Consider the following 23,320-nt stretch of genomic DNA (forward strand, 5'->3'; position numbering starts at 1 on the left):
CCATCATCAAGTAACCTGTGCCATCACCATAGTCCAGTGCGTTTTCCTCCCCCGTTTTTGATCCCATTCCCCACTCTATCCCCACAAAATGTCTCTGGCATATGGCTGTTCATTATTCTTATTATTTTCTCGCTTGGTCCATTATACTCCTGCTATGAGCGAAACCATCCAGTATTTTTCTTTTTCTTTCTGGCTTATCTCACTAAGGATGATCTTTTCCAGCTCCATCCAAATTGCTGCAAAAGACATGTGTTTCTTTTTTTTGGCTGCTGAGTAATATTCCATTGTGTATATATACACATCTTTTTAATCCAGTCATCTACTTTTGGGCATCTGGGCTGCTTCCATGGTTTTCCAATTGTAAATAAAGCAGCAATAAACATGGGGGTTCAGGTATCTTTTTGTATCAGTGTTTTTGTGTCTTTTGGGTAGATACTTAAAAGTGGGATTGCTGGGTCATAGGGAAGCTCCATGTTAAGCAGTTTGAGGAAACTCCAAACAGTTTTCCATAGTGGTTGTACTAGTTTGCATTTCCACCAGCAGTGCAGGAGAGTTCCTTTTCCCCCACATCCTCGCCAACATTTGTTGTTGCTAGTTGTTTGAAGATGTGCCATTCTCACTGGGGTAAGGTGGTATCTCATTGTGGTTTTAATTTGCATCTCCCTTATTATGAGTGATGTTGAACATTTTTTCATGATTGTTGGCCAGAACCTTTATCTTTCTAAACTGGAACTTTGTGTCATTGAAAAGGAACCCCCATCCTATCCTCCCTACCTGGAGGGGCACCCTTCACTCTACTTCCCTTCTGTGACCTTGAATACTCAAGGTGCCTCATTTAAAAGGAGTTCTGCTTATCGTCCTTTGTGCCAGTGCCTGTTTTATAAAGGTTATGTTCAGTGATTCTGCTCATTAGGAATTTTGAAGAGTTTGGTAAAAGCTGAAAAAGGGCCTTTATTTTCCATCTCTTTTTAAAATTTTATTTTTGTGTAGAAAAACTGGGTGTAGGCCAGAGGTAGGGGGTGTGGGAGGATTCACCAGAGACAGTGGGGAGCAGAGCAGGCAGATCTACTGAGATACACTGCTGAGGGGAGCAGAGAGCGGGACAGCAGAGGTCTGCTGTGGCACGTGGGTCACCTCTAGGGTGGGGGTCAACCTCAGTGGAAGCAGTGATAGTGCTGGGACTTAAGCCCTACACCACCCGGAGGGGCCTCCTAGTTTCCACTTTTAGTTTCTAGTGCGCTCCATCTGAGATCACCACGCTGGCACTGGCGTTTACCCCACAGTGGGCTGGAAAGTCAGCTGAGTGGCTGGGGGTGGGGGGCGCTCTCTAACCCTGGAGGGGTGCTGATGGAGACTCCTTGACACCGATGCCAAACATCAGTGACCTTTCTTTGGTCAGGTAGGGAAGATAAGATGAGAGTTGAAATGGACAGTGACTACAGTCTGGTGACTTCCAACTGTGTTAGAGGCAGGGAATTGGCCCAATCTGAAGCTAAGGGGACGTGTGTAACGAGACACCATGTCCCATCTTTCTGCTATGCTGGTGTCACCTCTCATCCACACATCCTGGGATCCGACTCAGTCCTTTGATTCAACTCTGTGGTCCTTTCGGTTCATCTTTTTTTTTTTTTTAAATATTTATTTGTGCATACAGAACTGGGGTACAGGCCAGAGACTCAGGGGTGGCAAAAGACTTCACCAGAGACAGAGTGGGGAGCAGAACAGGCAGATCGATGAAGTACACTGCTGAGGGGAGCAGCGGGTGGATCAGGAGAGGTCTGCCGCGCCATGTGGTCTCCTCCGGGGCAGGCGGGAATCGAACTCATGCGGAAGTGGCTTTAGCTTCTCAGTGTAGTGCTTTAACCTGCTGTGCCACCAGGGAGGGCCTCGGTTCATCTTTTGAAGCTGCTGCTTTATTGCTTCTCTCTTCTCCACCCCTGCCGGTCCATTGCCCCCTTGCCTCAGTCATACCCTTCCCGCGAGCTCCTGCCTGCCACATCTAGGCATGGCTTCTACCCCATTTAGCTCTTGCCTCACTCCCAGATGTGCCACATGTGGCTACAAGCCCTTGTGCCCATCCCCACCTGATGGTGCCCATCCTTCCAGACCCCTTGGAAGTGTTGCCATGTGAGGGTGGAGGGTGCTGGTCATTCACACCAGGGTTCCTGGAAGCTGAGGCAGGCTTTGCGTTATCCAGTGGAGCAGCAGTGGGGGGTTGGCTCCGTGTGCTCAAGTGTGCAGCTGCTTGAAATGGGCATCTCCTCCTGCCCCACACCAGTACTCATCAGACTTGCCTCCTCTGTGAAGATTCTTCTCTGGGACATCTTCTGTTCAGCGCCTCTTTCTCTGAAACCCAGTTACACTGAGAGCTTAATTGCATAACTCAGATTGCATTCTCAACTCTAATGTCAGGTCTTTCATCTTTGTTTTCCAAAATGAATCAAAACCTCCTGAAGGAACCTTATTTTCAACCCCTAAAAATTGCCTTCCAGTGACAATCTGCATCTAGCCCTTGAGACATCGCTTGATAAATTCTGTAGCATCCACTAAAGGTTTTTCATGAATAAACCAGGAGACCAGAGCCTCCGAGTACAGATAAATATTGCTTTTAGATCAGGCTAAGTTTTTCAGGCAGAAAGCTAGTTTTTTCCTTGGATACCCAGATGATGACTGTGTTGAGGAAGTTACTGTTTTCATTAGCGAATTGTTTTGTCTCCTTCTCTTGCTCTGGGCTGGTGTCTGTCCTTCCTGCTGCCTGCCTCAGAGCTGAAGCCACAAGCTTCTACCAGCTGTAATGTGATTACAGTGCAGAATACAACGCACCCAGGCCTTTCTGGAGGTACCCCAGTTTCCCTCTTAATCTTACACAGTTCTGTTATTTACATGAGACCAGCCAACTACTCATAAAATCCCCTACACCGGTGCAATTTAAAAAACAGATACAAAGATGTGGTTGTCCTGAAGAGCAGCATGTAAAGTCATCACAGGGGCAGGTGACCCACGGTACCATCGGCACAGCCACTGCACGCCAGCAGCCTCCTCCATGGCATCTGCCCGGTCGCCCTTTCTGATGCAACCAGCTTAGGGACAGGTGAAAGAGCTTGCTTTCCACTTTTTAAAAATGGTGCTTGCTTTTGTAGAAAATTGTGGCTTATTAGAGCCGGCTGGACCTTTACAAAGAATTTGGCCTGTCGTCCTAGTGCTCACCTCGTTAGTATTCTCTATTTTTCCCGTTGGTTCCACATGGCTCTCCCAAAATGGACTACATTTCCTAATAGCTGGTGGAGAGATACCAGAACAAATGCTCTGTGTCTGTGCCTCATGTGAGAGACATAGCCCTGAAAAATCATCAGTGGGATGGAGAGGAGGTTTGGGGGTGGATTTCCTTATTTATTTATTTTTTTAAATTGAGTTATGATTGTCACATCATATTGTGTACCTTTAAGGTGTAAGCATGTTGAGACAATACATTTATATGTTGCAGTATAATCATCACGGTGTTATCATAGGTACCTAAGTGGCTTCACATAATAAGTGTGTGTGTGTCTGGTGGGAATCTTAAGATCTGTGTAGCAATTCTGAAGTATAAATACAGTATGGCTGACCAGGGAGGGTGATCCACTTCTGGATTTTGTTTTTCTTTGCATTGAAATTTGTTATTTTTATTTATAAAAATAAAAAGCCCTCCTCAAAAGGAAAGCCACAGTTTCCCCCAGAAACTTGAAACTCCACTGTTAAGGCATCTGCTTGAAAATCACTGAAGAGCCCACCCCTTCTGGGCAGTGGTGTAAACAGTGGATTGGACGTGGCTTGTGCCCAGCCCCAACCCCCATCTCCCGGACAGCCCCCTGTCCAGGCTTTCCCTCCTCAGCACTCCTGGAAATGTACCAGGCTCTGCGTTCCACAAAAGCAGGCTGCTGGCCAGACAGCTTGGCCTCACAGTGACCTAGCACCTCTTCCTTAGTTTGAAGTCATTTTAGCCAGAACGTTTAGGCTTCTCCCAACTTCTAAAACATTTTAATCACAGCTTTTAATCTTTTCTGATTAATCTCTCTTTCACCTTAATTTCATGACAAAATGTTATTTCCACCCTATTGTTATGGTGCTGTGAACACTCCTCCCCAGGAAGCCTAGTGAAAAGAAAAAGACACTAGTTTCTTTGCTATCTGCTTGCCTCAAGCAGGAGTGGAGAAGGAATCCAGGGCCACTTCATGGGGAAAGTGAGCTCCTACCTGCTGGTCATTTACCCTGGTCTGCCTAGGTGAATTTGCTTGCCAGTTTGCCTCTCTGTACCAGTCCATACCAGCAGCTCTTTGGGCAGGAGGCAGGGAGACTAATTCTCCAGAACCCACACTGCTCCTTCACCCACAAGGAATATTTAACTAAATCTGAAATTCACCAAGACATTGATACTTCATTTTTACATCATTCTTTGCACTCCTTCTTAGAATGACATTTCAGCTGTTCAGGGAAATTAAAACAAAACTGAATACTGAATATTTCTTGGCAGACACAATTATTTCCTGGCCTAAATCACACAGTGATTTAATTAGTATGTCATTTTGTGTGTGTGTTTGCATGCATTTACTTTAATGGGAATTCCATGTGGTATCATTGGGAAATTAGGGAAGAGAGTCTCTTAGAGTTATTGCTTATAGTTTCAGGGCAGACTGCTGGCTTCCATCCAAGAAATGGGGAGATGTGTAAAGTTGCAGGGATCATGAGAGTTTGAATATATCCTTCCTAGTGCCTGCAATTTTAAAGCTAGTTTGGCAGAAAGTAAAAAGCAAAACCCATAGTGAAATGATTTACCCTTTGAAACTTGTAAGGTTCATCAAAACTTGTGGGGGGACTTGGCATCATGGAGGCAATGGTGTCCCTTTTCTGCTGTCTATCACCATTTTATTCATGAAGCTTGAATGAGTTTAGGTTTGTCTGCAGTAGAAGTCAAAGCCACAGATTGTTCATTTTAGAAAATCAGAGTTTTAGATTATTGTTCTTAGTGGCTCTTGAGCAGATATTTTCAAATATATCCAAAACCTAACCCAATTTTGTGCATTGGCCACAGACACCAGCTTGCAAAGGCAGCTGAGCAGGAGTGGGGAAATCAGCTGTTCTCTCCATCTTCTGGATGTTACAGGTTTGTTTCCCCTGTCAATGATAGGGAAAGTATATTAGCCACATCAAGGCTTTTTTTTTTTAACCGTGAAATAAAATCACTGAAACTTGATTGTAGTCACCCATAATCTCAAAAGTGATAGAAGCATCTCTCTTAATGGGCTGGTTTGTGAAAACAGAAATCATTGTTTTTTATGGTGCTACTTTGTAAAGTCCCAATATCTTGGACAATTGTTCAGTTACTGAGTAGTAACAAATATGCCTAAAAGGATTACCTTAAGGCATTAATCCAGAGTTCTTGTGTTTAAAACCAACATCTTTCTTCCAACCACTTCCCTCACCCTTTAAATTTTGCTTTTAATTTCCCAAATTGCCCTTGAGTCATTCACCATTCTTGGTGTCCTACAGATCTGATGTTAATCTGATGTTAACCCATCCAGGTGATAGGCCTGGATGAACTTCAGGGGTTCAGAATTTCCCTGAAATACTGGGTGCAAACTTGATGGTGGTACACATTGCCATACTCTCACCAAATTTTTAAAGATATCTGTGTCCCCAATAAAAAGCTGAGACTTTCCTTTGGATGGTAGGAGGAGTAAAAGAAAGGATTTTAGTGATTTGGACCTGGTGGCGATAGTGTGGCTGAGTGATAGTGACAGGAGATTGCAGCTATAAAGCAACTCACATTCCCTCCCACCGCCCATCTTCAGATCGGATCAGTGTGGGAAGGTAGCAGGCTGTTTACTCAAACCTTCAGCACATTCTTGCACCTAGAGACCATCCTGCTCTTCCGCCATAAGCATTGGCGAATACTGCATCTCACTTCACAGGGGCACTGGGCTGGGTGCTGCACAGCCTGAACTTTCTTTCAGTACCTTCACCTTTGTGCAGTTAACCCTCGTGGATGCAGGACAAGTGACAGCCTCTCTAACAGGAACACTGGGTCAGTGGGGGTGGCATGCTGGTTGGGGACTTGCTCTAGGAGACTTAATTTTTGCCCCCAAGTGCTCAGACTCCTACAAGTCCCAGGGAAAGCCCAGCCAGTTGAGCATTCCCCCGGAGTGATTGGTAGACTGGAGGAGTGGAGAAGTGGAGGGGTGCAGGGGCCAGGCCAGGGGGAGGTGAGTGGGGGTAGGGAGGAGAAGCTTGTTCACATGCTTGTTAACATTTGAGGGTCTTTGACAAAGGAAGTCTAATGCCCTGCCCCGGTCAGCCAGGGATTGCCCCCCGGGAGGCCCCGTTGTGCACAGGAAGTCGGACACTAATGATGTTAGTGAGGGGACAAAGGCTCCCAGCCCGGGAAGGGCCTAATTGCTGTGTCCGGCTCCCAGGCGGCCAGCCTCAAGCCGGAGGGGGCTGGGCAGGATGCGCTAAGTGTTAACACCTGGAGCCAGCACTGCTGACTTCCTGGTGCCTTTTTTCCCTGGCTGCACTGGGAGCAGGGCAGTGGGGGAAGAGGGTAGCTTTGGGATGTGCTAGCCAAGAATCTAAATGGAAATGATTCAATCAGAAGGTCCCAGTGACCCCATTCTCCCCCATTTGCCCAGGGGACTTAGTAACTATTCCATTACTTGAGGCCCCTGGCTTACCTTCTGCCCAGGAATCTTCTGGGAAATGCCAGACTTTGCAGAAAGGCAAAGTATTGGGAAGGGGAAGAGGTCACTGTCTCTTTGGCTTAGAATGTTCTAGTTAAAACTGAAAGGAGAATGTTCCGAGGAAAGAACGATAAGGGTCTTGCCTACTGTTAAGGCTGTGGGCTCCCTAAGGGGTATAACTGCAGTGGGATGAGGACTGCCAGGCGGGGCGCCTGCCAACTGTCAGGGGGAGGGGGTAAGCGTCATGGGTTGTGTAGCCCAGTGGTCACCTTCAGGGGTCAGCTGAAGACATGGAGTCATACAGGAGTGGGGAGGCTGAGTGCACCCACTCAGCTCTCAGTAGAGTCTCAGGATCCTAATCCCTGACTAGCCATGGCTCTCGACCTGAGTCAGCGAAGTCCACCTTGGCTTCTGAGGGCTTTGGGAATGCCTTAAAATTGTGTAAGACATGTTTCCTATGGGAAACTGGTGAGGAATATTTCTCTCAGGACTCTCCCCTTCACAGTGACAAACTCCTCGACAACAGAAGGGAAGGCCCCTGCTGTGGCCTGCCTGCTTGGATGGCGGCAGCCGCCCCTTTCCAGGAGGCCGAAGTGGCCTGGGAGCCTGTGCAGGTCGTGGGCCACAGCAGTGAGCACAGGTCAGCTCAGCTGGGTTTCGGCAGCCAGAGAACAGGAGCCTTTAGAAAGGATGCTTGAAGCCCTTTTCCCTTCTGGAGGAGTGGGGGAAATCCACAGCTAACTTTTGAAAAGAGATCCAATGTTGACTTGCTACTTCCCTGTGTTATTTTAAGGAGGTTTTTCTGTCCAAGACCACCATGTGGACAGAAATAATAGGCTGACAGAAGGAGTCACCTTGCTTTCCTAGCATAACCTGTGATGTTTCGATTAGCACTAAAACCTAAAAGGGCATATTCTCCCGTAATTTCCAATATGTGAAGTCCACCTTTGAAGGAGGCACACGTGGGAGGCGTGCTGGGGACCTGCCTGGCGGGAGGAGGCCCAGTCTCCATGGCAACATCACAGTCCCCCACATCTGCAGGCATTTGTGCTGTAAAAGCAGAATTCCAGATGTGATATAGTATTTGGAGACTCCATCCCCAGGCCTTGGAAACGGTATTTGAAGTCGGCACAATTCAGTGCACACTTGCTGTGTGGTCTCAAGGCTTTTTATTAGTAGTTTTGTTTTGATCCCAACATTTCCTCTGAGCTTAGGCATAACAATCATCCTTATAGCTTTAAGTTTTCTTCTTGTCTAATCACTATTTTGCCCTCTCACAGAGATGCTTTCCAGGGCTTCTGGAGTGAAATCTTTGTAACCACCTTTAACAGTCAAGTAAGAGCCAGCCGGTAGCTGATTTGCTGGGTGGGTGTTTAGTTGGTTGTTTGCTTCCTCTTCATACCCAATATTTACAGAAAACCAGTTAATCTGTGTCTGCAAGTTGTCTGTGTGCTTTTGAAACTGCAGATGGGTTGACTGTTACCTTAAAGATGCCAGTTCTCTAACATGCGGTTCTCATTTGAGTGGATGGGAGTGGTGTGTGTGGTGGAGGGGAAGGTCTGGCTCTCCATTCAGAGGCATGTTTTATAGCTTGCCTTTAATGTTTTGAGAATTGGGGAAAATGGAACGGTCCTGTCTATCTGTGAGTATCAGCCTTGGGAGAACACAAAGCCCAGATCCTTAATAAACTAATTGGGAAAAAGTACTGGGTCTTTTGCTTTGTGAAAACCAATGAGGCAGCGGGGCTTTGTTTTGTTTTTAAACACACAGGGAAAAAGTCAACTCTGTCTCTGTGTGTGTTTTGCTTTATCTGGGGTTTAACTGCTTGTGCATGTTCCAATGGCAAAACAATAAGACAATCATGAAGTCTGGCCCAGGGAAGGACATTTCCACCTAGATTGACTTCCAGTTAGGCCACCACCATTTAGGAAGGCTGCTGCCATACTGCCGTTTATCAATGTATTGAATCAAAGTGTTATATACTTCAGGTTACACAATGTTATCTGTCATTTTTACTTCCATTAAAAACAAAAGTTGCTGTCCAAATGCCATAAAATGTCTTTATCTTTAGTGAATGGATGTCCTTGGGGATGAGGGTTGGTGGGACAGTAGCAGATAGTACAGAGCAGCTCAGATGGAAATGAGAGCTTTCAGGTTGATAAGCAGGACACATGGTAACTTGGCATGGGTCGGCTGCACGTTAGAGCTCAGAAACAATTGTCCCTTCAGCCTTCCTTTGGGGAGCGTGAAATTAGGAACATGTGTGTGCTGATTAGCAACATGTCAGAGATGAATCATGATTACGGCTTTGGTCTGGTACACAGGCAATGCTTTGGAGTAGTGATTTCCTACCTCCTCTAGCAAATCTCTCTAATTAGCTTAAGATCTCTGGGTCTTTTTGGGCCGACATGGTAATTGCTGGTGGGAACCCACCGGCACTCCCTCAAGAGCTTGTGTATTCTCCATTCGTACATCCAAGACCTCATCTCCCCAAATCAGACTGGCACCTTTGCTTTCTGAAGTTGGTTGCATCTAGATGGACAGTGAGAGAGAACAGCCCCTGGGAATGTAGAACAAATATCTTGAATAGATCCAGGCCCAAGCTGGCTTTCTGATTTATTTTCCTTGTGTTTTGGGTTTGCCAGCATTTTCCTTGGCTTACATCACCTGGGGCTTCTCAGCCTTTGCCGACTTCTTTTTTAAAGTTAAAGATTTGAACTGAAGGAAGTGGGATCTGTCTTTGTGTATAAGCCTCTAAGCCTGCAAGTAAATCGACCCCATGCCCTGCCTCTTGCCCTCACCTTGTCCGCTGGTCACAGGCAAAAAACGGCAGTACTGAGTCCATTTTAAGCCTCACAGGGCTGCCTGCTATCATTTCAGTGGCAACCCAAGATGAGGGAAATGTTGTGGAAAAACAGAATATCTGGGTGGCTACCCAGATATTCATTGCACCTTAAAAAAAAAAAACCATCCTGTCAGGCCATTGCTCCTATTTAAGTTTTTACCCAAATTCATTTCACTGAAACATGGCCAGCTTCCTGCAAGTTCACCCACTGATTTGAAGAGAGTCTCGTTTATGTCTTGCTGTAGGCTGCCTTCCAGTGGCAGATGGGTGCTGTGATCAGCTGTGATCAGTTCTTTTCAAGGTACATTTTTTTTTCCAGAATGGCACTTGAGATGTTTTGGAGCTGGATTGGAGTTGTTGCTCTGGGAAGCTGGTACCTTCATGTGGCCAAGATCCCCAAGGACCCCTCAGGAAGTCGGCTGGCTCATGCCCCCTCTGCCTGATGGGGCTGCTCTGGTGGGGCCTGTCCTGTGGCGACTTTGTGTCCAGGCCTTTGCTTCTTTGCCGTATGGATGGAGCATGGTGTGGACTTTGGCCTTTGAATTTTACTCCTTTAGCGCACTTAAGGGTTATTCTTTCCCCTGCCCCCTCTTCCTGAGTAAAAGATGTTTTCTCCATTATGCTCCCATTCTCTGCTTCCGGCCCTGCTCTCACCGTAGCAGAACTCCAGGCACCTGGGGCTTGCTTCTTACCTCTCACTGAAACAAATTAAACACTGCCGGTTAGTGCAGCAGATGGGGGTGGCTAATTAAGACTGTGACACCCTGAGGCCACAGTATTGATGTTTAATAGTTTGTAGTAATGGGAAGCACACAAGTATTCTTAGTTATCAGCTCATTAAATGTCAAAATGAATGTAGTAGCTAAAACTTGGCGCTGTTTCCTGAAGACCAGCTTCTGAGCTGCCTTATCTGTCTTCTTTTAGAGTGGACACTGTTCCTAAGTCCACCTAGTCATGCCAAGTGTGGACACTGCTCCTAAGTCACCTAGTCATGCCAAGTCAGGTCTTTTGGACTCACTATTATATAGGACCCGGCTGCTTGTTCATGCATTCAGGCGGAAAATGGACTGCGTCAGGTCCAGCACTGTGGGGCCAGCATTTGAGGGGGGCTGGTTGTCTTGGCTGCTGTTTCATCAGTGACCCCCCATCCCAGCTCAGTCAGAACACATGTGAGAGATGGAGTCCCTGGGCCGCTTGGTTCCCACCTGACCGTCATTAGGACATGTTCCACGGTGTGTTGGTTAATGCCACCTTGCTCTGGACATTAAAATATTTCCAGCTTTCTGAAGGTTCCTTCATTGATTTGAAGATAGTCTTGTTTATGTCTTACTGTAGGCTGGCTTCCAGTGGCTGCGATCAGGGGGGTGCTGTGATCAGTTTTTTTCAGGATGCTTTTTTTCCAGAATGGCACTTGATGTTTTGGAGCTGGGTTGGAGCTGTTGCTCTGGGAAGCTGGTGCTTTCCTGTGGGCCAGGTCTCCAAGGACCCCTCAGACAGACTTCTTTGCTGCCTATCTGCATCTCTGCTTTTTTGCACAACTCTGATCTTGTTTATTAGAATATGAAGTTTCTCAGAAATGGTCACACGGCCACTTCTGAGTATGAAATAACCTTTTCATTACGTGTCAGATGCTGCACTATTAAGGACCTTGATATATGACACCTCACAAATCCTTACACCAATCTTTGCAGGACATTATATTCAAGTACTTTATAGATAGCTCAAGGAAATGAGGTTCAGAAAAGTTTAGAAATTTGCTCAAGGCCACATCCAGTTGGAAAGTAGGGGATTTGAACACACATCTATACAACTTCTCTTCCACCTCAGATGAGCCCCAAGCTTGCTCATGGAAGCCTGTATCCAGGATGATAAATCTCATGCATCATCTCTGGTGGATCAGTGCCCTGGGGCTGCCAGAGGCTGGTGAGGGAGAGAGTCCAGTGACAAGTTACTGGTCTGCCCTGGGTATGGGAGTGGGACAATGGAACGTGTGTTATTATGTATGTGACATCGAGAACCATTTCATCATACTGCAGCTGACACGATCTATGAGTGCATCAGTTTTTAATTGATGCTCTAACAACTTACACAAACTTAGTGTCTTTTTATTTTCTGGGTTAAAAAAAAAAATTGTATTTTACATCATTGTTCTTCTTCTTCTTTTTTTTTTTTTTTTGACAATATCTGCCTTCTTTTCTCCAGTGTAGTCCCAAAGAATTTCCACCACCAATTCACCATTTCAGCCATGCACCATCACCATAGTCCCTTATGTTCTTCCTGCCCTCACACAAACTTAGTGTCTTAAAACAGTATGTGTTTGTAATCTTGAAGTCAGAATTCCAGAAATAGTCCTTCAGCTAAAATCAAGATTTGGCAAAGGCTGGCCCCTTTTGGAGGCTCTGGGGTGGAGGGTTGAGGGGGAGAGAATCCATTCTTTGCCTTTCAGCATCTAAAGGCCATCTGTATTTCTTGACTCTTTAGCTCCTCCTTCCTCTACCTTCAAAACCAGTAGCATAGATCAATTAAAGCAATGTCTGTGTCTTTCTCTGTGTCCTGCTGCAATTGTCACATCCCCTCTTAACACCGACCTTCCTGTCCTTCTAAAGACCCTGTGATTACCTTGGGCTACCCAGATAATTCAGAATACTCATCTCAGAATTCTTAAAACTTCACATCTGCATGGCTCCTTTTGCTCTACAAGGTCATGCATTTACAGGGGTAATGATGTGGCCATGTTTGGGAGGAGAGGGGACAAGATTACTCTACTACACAGTATAAAGGAAACAGTACTCTGTGAGCTGCCCTGGGCACACCATGGTCTGGAGGATTCTGAGAGTTCTTGGCTAACGCTTTACTTAGTGTGCGCTGAGGACAGCCCAGTGGGCCAGCTGTGTGATGCTGGTGCTGTGGAGCTGGGTTTTCACTACCTCTAGGAGTGAAGGTGTTTATAGTGCACACAAGAGATGGTCCTGGGATGGTGTCTTTCACTTCCAAGCCCTATAGTCAGGCATGGATGGCCACAGATTCTTGGAGCTAGATTTTCTGTGGAATTAGAAATTCCCATTTTGCATCTATGTCAGCAGAAGTAAGGATTAATTAGAGGGGCTTAGGGTCTTGCATACAGGAGATTGCACATCTCACTGCCTTGGCTTCCTTTACACAATGTGTTGTGAATGCCTGACAAATATCTGTTAAAAAAAAAAACCAGACACACACATTGCAGTAGAAATGTAAGAGAAAATAAGAACAAAACAAAAGTTGTTGAAGTCCTGCAAGTACAGCTGCAAGTATGCAGTTGGCCCGGGATCCGAACATGCCTCAGAATGTTTCCTTTTTAGAAAGTGCTTCCTTTTTATGGCTTCACAGTGTTTTCCTCAAGTCCCCTTCTAAGAGGAGAATCATGAGGAAGAACCTTTTTTTAAGCAGTTGAGACTTGGTTTGCCTTTGTTTACCAGCTGGAGAACAGAGGAGGAAGGTCTGCTTCTTTGCCTCTAGATTGCATCTTTCTTTCCCTCATGACACCCCCCTTTCCTTTCCTCTCCACTACGCAAATTTTCCTTCCCTCTTTTAAGCTCCTGACATGTGTTGCCCTGCCCTTGCTTCACCCCTCCTGAGGTGCGGCATTCTTACTTAAGGCTTTAACCCTGCCTACATAGCCTTTTCCTGGCCATCTACACTGAAGGTTCCTGGAGGCCAGTTGTGATTTGAGATTGGTCTATAGGCCCAGGATGTGATCCTTCTCACCAGTTCCTAGTCACTGAAAGAAAACTCATGCTGCTTCCTGCCTCAGCGCAAGGAGAAATGCTGTTTTCTTCATCTACTCATCACTGTTACTGGTGTAACATCTGGCTCATAATAGAGGTTGAGTTGTTATGTCTTGGGGGCTCGTGGGGGGGTGGTGGTGGAGGCAGTGTGCTGCCCAGCTGGTTTGTAGGGGCGTCGCCCTGTCTCCTTGGTCTCATGTCCACTTGTGTTGTTATGGTCTCGGGCATCCTCTAGTTGCAGATTGTGGCCTCATCCCTAAGGATTGAAGAAGCACTGATTTAATAATGCAGTGACACTCTGGGGTCTTGTGTTTGTGGGAAAGGGAGACTGAAAGGAGGAAAGCTGGAGCAGGATGAACTGGGAACAAGGGGAGCCCAGTAGATCATGGATAGTGCACCATATTGATTTTGATGTTCTGTTACTGCTCCTTCTTCACTTTAATTAGAATGGTGTGTGTGTGTGTGTGTGTGTGTGTGTGTGTGTATACACTTTTCTGCACAGCTGTGCTTTCCCAAGGTCTGTGTTTATCTGAGCTCAAGGATCCAGTTTCAGTGGGCGTGCCTGGCTTCAGGATAAGCAGTGTGAACATGCCTGTAGCATATGGATATGCTGGCTCTGGGGCCGGAGACAGTGGCCCCCTCTGGAGTGTTCTGCAACATCGTGTCTCAGTGTAACAATTACCCATTAAATACTAGGCCTCCAGCATATGGTTTTCCCCACATCCCTCTCCTTGAGTGGAAACTTCAGCTGTGTGGTTAGAATATTTTCCCACCATTTAGCATTTCAGAATTGACATATTTTTGAGCATTCTGCAATTAATACTAACTGGCACATTTGTAGATTATTACAGAAACAGTTAAGTAAGAGTGGGTAGATCTGTAGCATTTCTTTCCCATGATGGATAAGTAGTGGGTTAGGAAAAGGTTGGTCAGTGGGAGGATTCTGGGGCTCCCTTTGTGGATGCTGTAATTAAAGTGGGAAGTCTGGTGGAGTTGTTCTCCCTGCTATTAACAGTGCAGATGGCTAAAGGCCACATCACCAAGACTTAAGAGTTAGACTTTTTAAAGTCTTTTTTCTCTGTCTTTTATGACCCACCCTATATATTCCAAGCCTAGGTATGGATGCAGTGAGGAATTTTCTCATTAAAAGTAACAGCTTATTCCCACAGTCATTCCTGGTCTTGGAAGGAGAAACCTGTTTCCTTAGACTTGAGGAATTGCCTATCTGTTGTGGCTTAATAGTGCTTTTGGACGAGAGTGTCTGGTAGGCGAGTTTTATAACCAATCAGTCCTCAAAGCGGATCCAACTGGAAGTGCTCCAGCTGGCAGCTGTGGTCTCTCTCCCAATTTTACTGTTAATGAATTATTATTTAACCCCCAAACACAGAACAGCCTGCTTCTATTGTCTTAAAGGAAGTGAGTACTCATGATTCCCATGGCCTGGCAGTTAGGAATCTCCTGGGCTGGAGGGAGTTTGGCAGCAGAGGGGAGGTGGGTGTCGGGGTGGTGTGTGAGGACAGAGGGGTGTGGAGAGAGTAGTAGATGTTGCTCAGTGACTGGCATGACCCTAGATCTCTGCAGTCATGTGTGTATTTTGACTCCTTGGGGATGTGTGCTGGAAAAGCAAATTGGCTTCACTCCTCATCATGTTCTCTTGTTTTCTCATAGGGAGTGGGTTCGGCCAGCAGAAACAGCGGGCTGCACAACATCACCTTCAGATATGACAGTAAGTAACTGGCCTGACCGTCAAAGAATGGAGCCTTTTAGTGGTTCAGAACTTAAAACAGTCATGTATAGTCAGGGCCACTTCAGGTCCTGGAGTTGAGGAACTTTCTGAACCTCCTCAGTTTTGTCAACAGAGCTAAAGTGGCTTAATCTCAACTCAGCCGCTCATGTGTGGACAGGGAGTATGAAACAGGTCAAATGTCCTCCATAGTATTCAGAGATGTTCTGTGTGGAGCTCTCCCTTGATTTCCTCAGCACCTAGTCATGTCCTTAAGAACAAATGCAGATGTCCATAGAGCCTAGAGGTGAACAGATCAGTAAAGCTACCCAAGTGTAGCTGTGGGGCTCTATGGAGTGGCGGGGACTGGGGCACACTGGAGAGCCTATGTCTGCTCTTAAGGAAACACTGGCTTCCTGTTCTAGCTCATTGTGGTTTTAAGGAGTTCCCTGAGTATAGCCAGATGTGATTTCCAAGAAAGTAGGTAATTTGCATTTTTTAATACTGGCATTTAGTTTCAAGTTTTCAGGCACACAGAGTAGGCCAAGTGATTTTGTGTCCCAAATTGGCCTAAAGGTCTCCTGTTAGCTATCCAGCCCCAAGCCCTCTGCATGGCAGAGGACTTAATTTTTCCCAGTGTCAGTTTTCTCATTATAAAAATAAAGATCAGCTTTTCTCAGAATCATTTTGAGATTTAAGTGAGGTAATGGTTATAACTGCGCAACGTGATGGCCTTGTTTGTGGTGTGCATTCACTAATTGATATGTGTTAGCATCAAAAGTCATTTCAACTACAGTTGAAATACAAGTACCTTTTTGGCCTTTTCTCTCAAGGAGGTGTGACTTCTGGCTAAACTGTGTTCACTTGAGCCTTACGAGCTAGATTTTGGAAGTAAAAATGTTGATAAGAGGAAGTGGGACAGAGAGTGACTACTGACATTTAATTCATCTTCTGTAAGTCTCGTCGAGGTCTCTGGAATAGTGACCACTACTGAAGCAGGGTATTTGAGGTTATGTGTACAATCTGTGAATTTTGAGATACAAGTATGTGTGTTGGATTCATAGTTGGGTATTTCAGGTTAACCAGGGAGGACTTACATGTCACACTCAGACATTTCATTAGTGGTCTGTGCATGTTCTGGCTAAATGCAGTGATGCTAATGAATGATTTGCAGGTCCATGATACTTGGTTCAGCTAAGTAGAGACATGTGTAAGGGATCTTTATTTGAGTTAGAAAGTTAACTTCTAAAATGCGCTCTTGGTCCTGGCAGATCTTATATTACTTCCAAGAGTTCAGAATTTTCCAGTCAGCTGCAAACAAGTATTTGCATCTTTAACTTAATATGGGGTTTTCTGAAAGGGAAATCTATACCTGTAAAACTTAAAAATATCTTGTTGTTTTCTTCATGGGACTAAGTATTTGGCTCACATGTTGATTCCCGTTATTTTCTTTCTACTTCAACATTTAATTAGAATTTAATTCACAGCTCACATTGACTCCTGAGACATCTGAAGCTCAGTTGCATTTTGGCAAAATGTCATTTGGGCGTAATTTTTTTGTAACCAGAATCCAAAACTTTTAGAGTTGCTAATAATTGGATCCAGGCTGTGTAAAAACTTATTCATTGTTTTCCATTGAAAAAAGATATTTTTCTCTTCCACATGGAACTTCCTGTTACTGCTCAGTTGATTAGTTGCTAGGCCTATTAGAAATAGCTAACAACCAATTACTAAGCTTTCACCAACATACCAGACTGTACAGTCTTATTTTTTATTCCTTTGTCATTTAATGTGGCAAAGGAAATCAGTGTGCCTTTAACTCAAAACCAAATTTCATAGGTTTCTTGGCTCCCTCTCGCGTCTCACATGTCTCGTTTCTCTTTCAGGCTCTGAGGGGTAATGCCTGAGTAGGTTGTAATACATTTTCAGATTTCTTAGACTTTACATTTGCATAATTGTATTTACAGAAACCCAGCGAGTGCTCATTTTGGCATTCTGAACAAAGGGAAAAGTCATGATTTGCTCTTGCATCTTTTCTTAAAGCTGTTTTAAGTCAAAAGTTTCTCTCATTGTTGACCTCAATAAATGAAAATTTTCAAACTTCATAGATATGATGGGATCCTGTCCTTTTTTTTTAATATAGGGATGACATAGATCTCAACTTTTGCCATCAGAACGCCTCTGCTTCAAAGTTATGTTGGTAATAAGAGGCTCTGTGACAAGGACAAAGTTTACAGCCACTCTGTCCCAAGCCTGGACGTGCCTGGGCGGCTGTTGAACCCTAAACCCCCAAGCCCATCTCTTGGGCAGTAGTATTCCTCATTTGTACGGTGTGGGTGTTAAACCAGATGTTAAAGATTTTTTTTCCCCTTCCAATTCTAAAGCTCTGTTCCATACCTGGAGAACACATGTTGAATGCTTTTGAGAGTGGCTTCTCATCAGAAGTAGAATCTGGTTTTATTAATTATTAAACATCTTTTTTGAAAGAAGTAACATTGAAATGTGGAGGTGGCTGTTTTTGGAGTTTATAGTAAGGAGCATGCCTAATGTGGTTAGACACAAAGCAGTATACAGGATGGTTTTGGGGGGCCTGGGGTACATTTTAGTCCATGTGTGTTGCCCTTAAAATTGATATTGAAAAGAGTATTAAGTATGTGTTAGAAAACTGAGAAAGATAGACACTATATGTTAATGGAGTTACCTCCGTAGAGTGGGAGGTTATGGGCGACTTACATTTGTCTTATATTTTTGGGTGATTTTCAAATATCCAGTGGATATTCTTAGTCATAAAAATGGAAACTGTAAGTCACGGGGGGAAGAATGTCACAGGATTACTGAACCTCTTAAGACAAATTCCTGAATGTTTTCCCTCAAAGGAAAAGTGACTTCAGGGCAGTCACAGCAGGTTTGGATGTTTGAAGGAACTGAAGACCTTGAGCAGGACTTGCTAAAAAGGGCTTTAAGTTAGATCACTGAGGGGCACTGTCTTAAGACAAAATCAGAGAAGCGGTGGTTCTCTCTTCTTGAGTACTGTGAGGCTCTATGATAGCATAGGGTGTTTGGGAACAAAAGTTTTACCTTTGAGAATGAATTTTACCTTTGGGAATGAACAGTAAAGGTCCTTTGCTTATCACTAAGGTGGTTAGTACCTTTTGCAAGCACTACCGTGAATTGTTAAACAGTCTGGTGTGAATCACTCCCCTCCAGTTCACATCCTCCTATTAGTTCCTTTGCCCTCTAGCTTTCTTCTAAAGCCAAACAAACCACCTCCAGATTATTTAGCCATTGTCTCATTTCAAATCACTCTCTCATCATGAAAACTGAATTGCTGTAAATAATGATTGATTTAGGTACAATGTCACAGTAATAAAAAATTAATACCAGACACACACACACACAGAGTCTTCAGACTATATCCTCCTCCTAAAGTGACCAGTATTTTAACTGGAGCCATTTATAGCTGGTGCTATAAATAAACCTTACAGCAACATCTTACAGTTTCCTAGTCTAACTTTAATGTCACGTGTCTTCAACAGAATGTGTTTGGCCAGCTCCAAATGTGTGGTGTGCAGTTTGAGAAGATGACCTTGGAAATAAAAAATAAAATTTTAAATTCAGCTCTTCCCATTCTCCCAACTCTCTAGACTGCACCACTTACTTGACCCCAGTGGGAAAGCACGTGATTGCCGATGCCCAGAACATCACCATCAGTCAGTATGCGTGCCACGACCAAGTAGCAGTAACCATTCTTTGGTCCCCAGGAGCCCTTGGTAAGTGCTTACAAATGGAGTCTGCATGGTCGTCTGGGTGGGTGTTGTCTGGTGCAAGGTGCAAGCAGGTGGCTGGCTTCCAGGTCCCTGGCAGGTCTTGATGTGTGCACCTTAGGTTGATTTGGGCACAGACATACCTCCTGCCTTGCTGCTCAACTTGGCACTGCTGGGTTCTCTGTCCTGGGGCTCATCTCCTGTTCCCTTGGCTGTTACTGAGAGAGATTTGGGTTTGGAAGATAACAACATGTGAGTGATAAACAGCACTGGAATTTAGCCTCTGTGTCTCAGCAATAGTGGAGGGGTGGGTGGCCCATCTGGGCTGGTGATAGGTTCCACACAGGATCAAAGGTCTCTGACCACACCAGTGTGGGAGCACAGCATTGGCACATTTTGTGAGATTTTAAGAAAAGCCAGCTGTGCATGGGAAACCGTGACAGTAACAATTTTTAAATGTTGGTACTTAATTGAATTTTTACTTAAACGTTGTGGGCTAAAAAAACCAAAACAGAGGAAATCAAACCTACATTACCTGACTAGTTTCAGGTGAGGGTTCAGTCAGCCTGTCTGATTTAATGATACACGTGAGCGGCTAGGGACATGAGGGGGCCCATTTACTTAGATGAGCCTGGATTTGAACCCAGAGTCTACCTTTCACAAGAGGCATTTAAAGCTCACTGAGCCCTAGCTCCCCTACCTGTAAAGGGAAGGTACTCTTGGTTTGTAGTAAGAATCATACACGCACATGTGTGGTCATTTCTAGCTGGCACCTTTAAAGAAGTACCTGTTACTACCACAGAACTTGCTCCTTTGACACCTAGGCTTAGAAGTTTTTAAAAAGCTTGGAAGAACCAGTGTACAGGTGAGGTGAGTGTAGAGAGGAGAGGACCGACCAGACCCCTGGGCCTGGCTCACAGTGTAAGTACTGCTGGGTCTGAACCCAGTGGGTTTTCCAAGAATAATATTATCTTAACATTCAGAGATAAATAAATACTCTTAGATGAAAGGGAAATAGTTATTCCATTTAGGGCTAAATGTTTAAGGGTTTGGCTTGATGAATTGCTGGCTCCCCCTTTAGAATGAAAGTAGGCAATATGACCTGATAGTAGGAAAATGAACATGGAATAGTGTAGGTACAAATTTGTTTTTCCTGGGTAGGGGTGACTGTACAGGTCTGTCCGTTTTCTGTGAAGTCCTAGCTCATCCTATCAAGGCAGCTCCGTGGGAGACAGAAGTTCTCGTGGGGTAGGAGCACAAGCTTAGAGATTGTTGCTCCGGGTTGAGCCCTGCCTCTGTCACTTAGTTCCTGTGTGATCTGGGTCATTAGGTGTCCCTGCACCTAAGGTTCCTCATCTGTAAAGTGGGCTGAATAATACCTTCCTGCCGTGGTTGTTAGGGAAAATTAACGATGGGAAGGTGTAACTATTGAGCATTAATGCTACAGTTATAAAGGTTCGGTATGATGATATTAACATCTGCTGCTTCAGCCACCTCCTCCAGGCTTGGCTGTGGTGGTTTTGAGGCAGTCTTTAACAAAAAAAAAAAAAGAGGACTAGAGCCAGCCAGTCCCATGGTTCCTACTGATGAATTTTTATGTAATTATGCAATGGCTAGTCCTTTATCACATTTATTGCCTATCTCTTGTTAAAACGCAAATATGAAACATTGCGTGAATTAAATCTCAGAATGTAAAGATTATTTGTTCTTTTTGTTTGTGAATCTCAAAGGCAAGTTCCTTGCTATTTACTAAATTGTTTGCAGTCAAAAGGCCTTGGGTCCTGTCCACATGTTGGAATCTGTGGGTCGGCTGGCTTTTCCTCCTGGGGAGGCTTGGTACTTGAAACACAACATGGCAGAGTCAGTACCTGTACACTCATTCTTCTAACCCTCTAAAACATGCAGCTCTAATTGTAGTTACTTTGCTCTACCCACCAGAAAAAAAAAAAAAAAGTGTGCTCTTCAAATAATGGTAGGGTTGGAGGGCCTATTCGAAAGAGAAAGAGATTTCCCTGGCCTTTGCCATCAATAATTTTCCCACCTGGTTAATTGCATCCTGTGTAATTACTTCTGCCCCGGGAGGGGAAGGTTTGAAAATGTCTCCTTGTCTAGTGTTCAGAAAGAATGCGAAATCGATACCGCGCCAATTGAGGCCGGCTTTGGGGACCTCCAGCTGCAGCTGGACCACTTCAGTCTCCCTGGGATACGGAGCCTCAGCACTGGCGCAGTGGCCATCAGAGCTTAATCCTTTTGAAAGCATCTAGTCGGACGTGCAGTGGGGGGAGCTCAGGTGGCGGGAGGCTGGGCCTCGGCCTTTCAGCGGCACGGTGGGCGGCTCAGGGCTCTGAGCGCGGTCTGAAGAGCGCACACCGGGCCGCTCTTGGGCATCCGCCTTTCAGGCGTGATTAGGGCGAGCACCGCTTTGTCAATGGTGGAGGCGTTCTCCTCAGCCTTTCAGTCTCACGGCTGGGCACCCCTTGGGTGCAGACGTACACTTTGTCGGGAATTTTATACATTGTTCAGTGAAACATGGCAACAAATACAGGCCTAAAACTTAAAGTGGAAACATGATTTGGGAGGAGTCCCCAGTCAGCATTGCGAATTAATCAATTCGAGTATACCTTGTTCCGCGACCGAGAGATTAGATATATCCCACCGCAGGCTTTTATGCTCCGTTGTGACTTGAGTGCAAATGTTTGAACCCTAATGTCACAGCGCCAGTGGGCATTTGTGAACTGGTTAGCTGGATTAGAGATTAATGAATAAGTAATAAAGGTTCAAAAAACCACCTGGCCTCTACCAGAGGAATGCAGGGTTTTCCTTTTTGTAAACTCATATTCTAGCCAGCGTAAGAATGCTTTTAACTCTGTTGTGTAGGTGAAGAGGACCATAATCTCGGAGGAAGGAAAGTGTGTTCAAAAGTAATTAGGTCCACTTTTAATAAAAGCATTATGCTTTGCTTAGGCATCGAATTCCTAAAGGGATTTCGGGTAATACTGGAGGAACTGAAGTCGGAGGGAAGACAGTGCCAACAACTGATTCTAAAGGACCCAAAGCAGCTCAACAGTAGCTTCAAAAGGACTGTAAGTCACACGCGGGGAATGCGCTCCTGAAGACGCGCCATTGTTCCGCGGTCTGAATAGTCTATTCAAAGTCTGTGAAACTGGAGAAGGGGGGCTGCGGGGTCCACCCTGCCTGCCAAGGTGGGCGAGAGCACCGCACCAGCAGCAACACCACCGCCTGCTCCTTGCTCCCAAGCGCTCTGGCACCTCTTGCCAGTAGACGCACCTCTCAGGTTACGCATCCTGGAGGGCGCCTTTGTGCTTGCTTGCAGGCGTGTTGAGTGGCTCTGGCCCACCAGCCTCGAGGCTCCAGGTCGGCAAGCCGTGGCTGCTTTGCCACAGAACAGACGACAGTACTGAGCCTCTTTTTAGTTGGGGACCCAAACCCGGTCCGCCACATAGGCCTGACTTCCACCTTCCCCGGGACATGTGGCCCAGGTCTGGAATGGTGTCGGCAGGGCTGCGGCTCTCCCGTGCTAGGTGTCCACACCGCGTAACGTCCACACCGCGTAACATGCAGGTTTTTGTTTCCTTGTAGGGAATGGAATCTCAGCCTTTCCTGAATATGAAATTTGAAACGGATTACTTTGTTAAGATTGTCCCTTTTCCTTCCATTAAAAACGAAAGTAATTACCACCCCTTTTTCTTCAGAACCCGCAGTAAGTATGGCCTTTCCTGTCTGGTTGCCATGAAGAGACAGATGTCTCCTGTTTTCAGTTACTTTTAGACAGAGATGTGTTGAAGACACACTGTTAGTAAGCAAGCATGATGAGGAGAAAAGCATCTAGAAAATGTATGCCAAGATGTAATTTCTAGAATTAAGATTTGGCCCAGGCAGTATCCATCTTTCCAAACACCATTCCTGCCTTGTTCTAGAGTAGACATGGCCATTAATTTTTTTTTTAAGGTGCTGTAAGGCAGCTATGTATTAAAACGAAGAAGGAAAATAAAAAGCCAGGAATGAGGGCCTTCCTGGTGGCACAAGGGGTTAAGTCTCATCACTGTGAAACTGCCCAAAGCCACTGCAGCACAAGTTCGATCCCCAGGCAGGGAAGTGACCCATGTGGCATGGCAGACCTCTCCTGTGTCACCCCTTGTTCCCTGCAGCAGTGTATTTCAGTAGAACCTTTACTATTCTGCTCCCCACTCTGTCTCTGGTGAATTCTCTAATCCTCCTGCACCTCTGGCCTGTACCTCAGCTCTTGTATGCATAAATAAATAAATCTTAAAAAAAAAAAGAAGAAGAAGCCAGGAATGAAAGATGTTGACTGGGGTAAGGGATAGAGCGTGAAGGTATTTCCATGTTTTGTACATCATCAGGAGAGTGACCTCTGAGTGACTGATTGCCTGATGTTTGTTTAGAAGTAGATTAAGAAGATTAAACTTGTCCCTGAGATCAGCTCGTCCTAGATAGTTGCTTAGCTTATTTACTACCTATGTTTCAGACCT

General features: G+C 45.3%; 1 protein-coding gene across 1 annotated transcript in view; it reads left to right on the forward strand.

Annotated features, from left to right (window-relative positions):
- IL17RD (interleukin 17 receptor D) overlaps positions 1-23,320 on the forward strand; it is a 63,064-nt gene that overhangs the window by 25,504 nt on the left and 14,240 nt on the right. The window contains exons 2-5 of the mRNA XM_004676043.2: positions 14,991-15,048; positions 18,690-18,815; positions 21,774-21,892; positions 22,410-22,530. Of these exons, the coding sequence (XP_004676100.1) occupies positions 14,991-15,048; positions 18,690-18,815; positions 21,774-21,892; positions 22,410-22,530 (424 nt within the window). The remainder of the gene's footprint in view (positions 1-14,990; positions 15,049-18,689; positions 18,816-21,773; positions 21,893-22,409; positions 22,531-23,320) is intronic.

This window comes from Condylura cristata, unplaced genomic scaffold (assembly GCF_000260355.1).
Source record: "Condylura cristata isolate star-nosed mole 26May11 unplaced genomic scaffold, ConCri1.0 scaffold00004, whole genome shotgun sequence".
Lineage (NCBI taxonomy): Eukaryota > Metazoa > Chordata > Mammalia > Eulipotyphla > Talpidae > Condylura > Condylura cristata.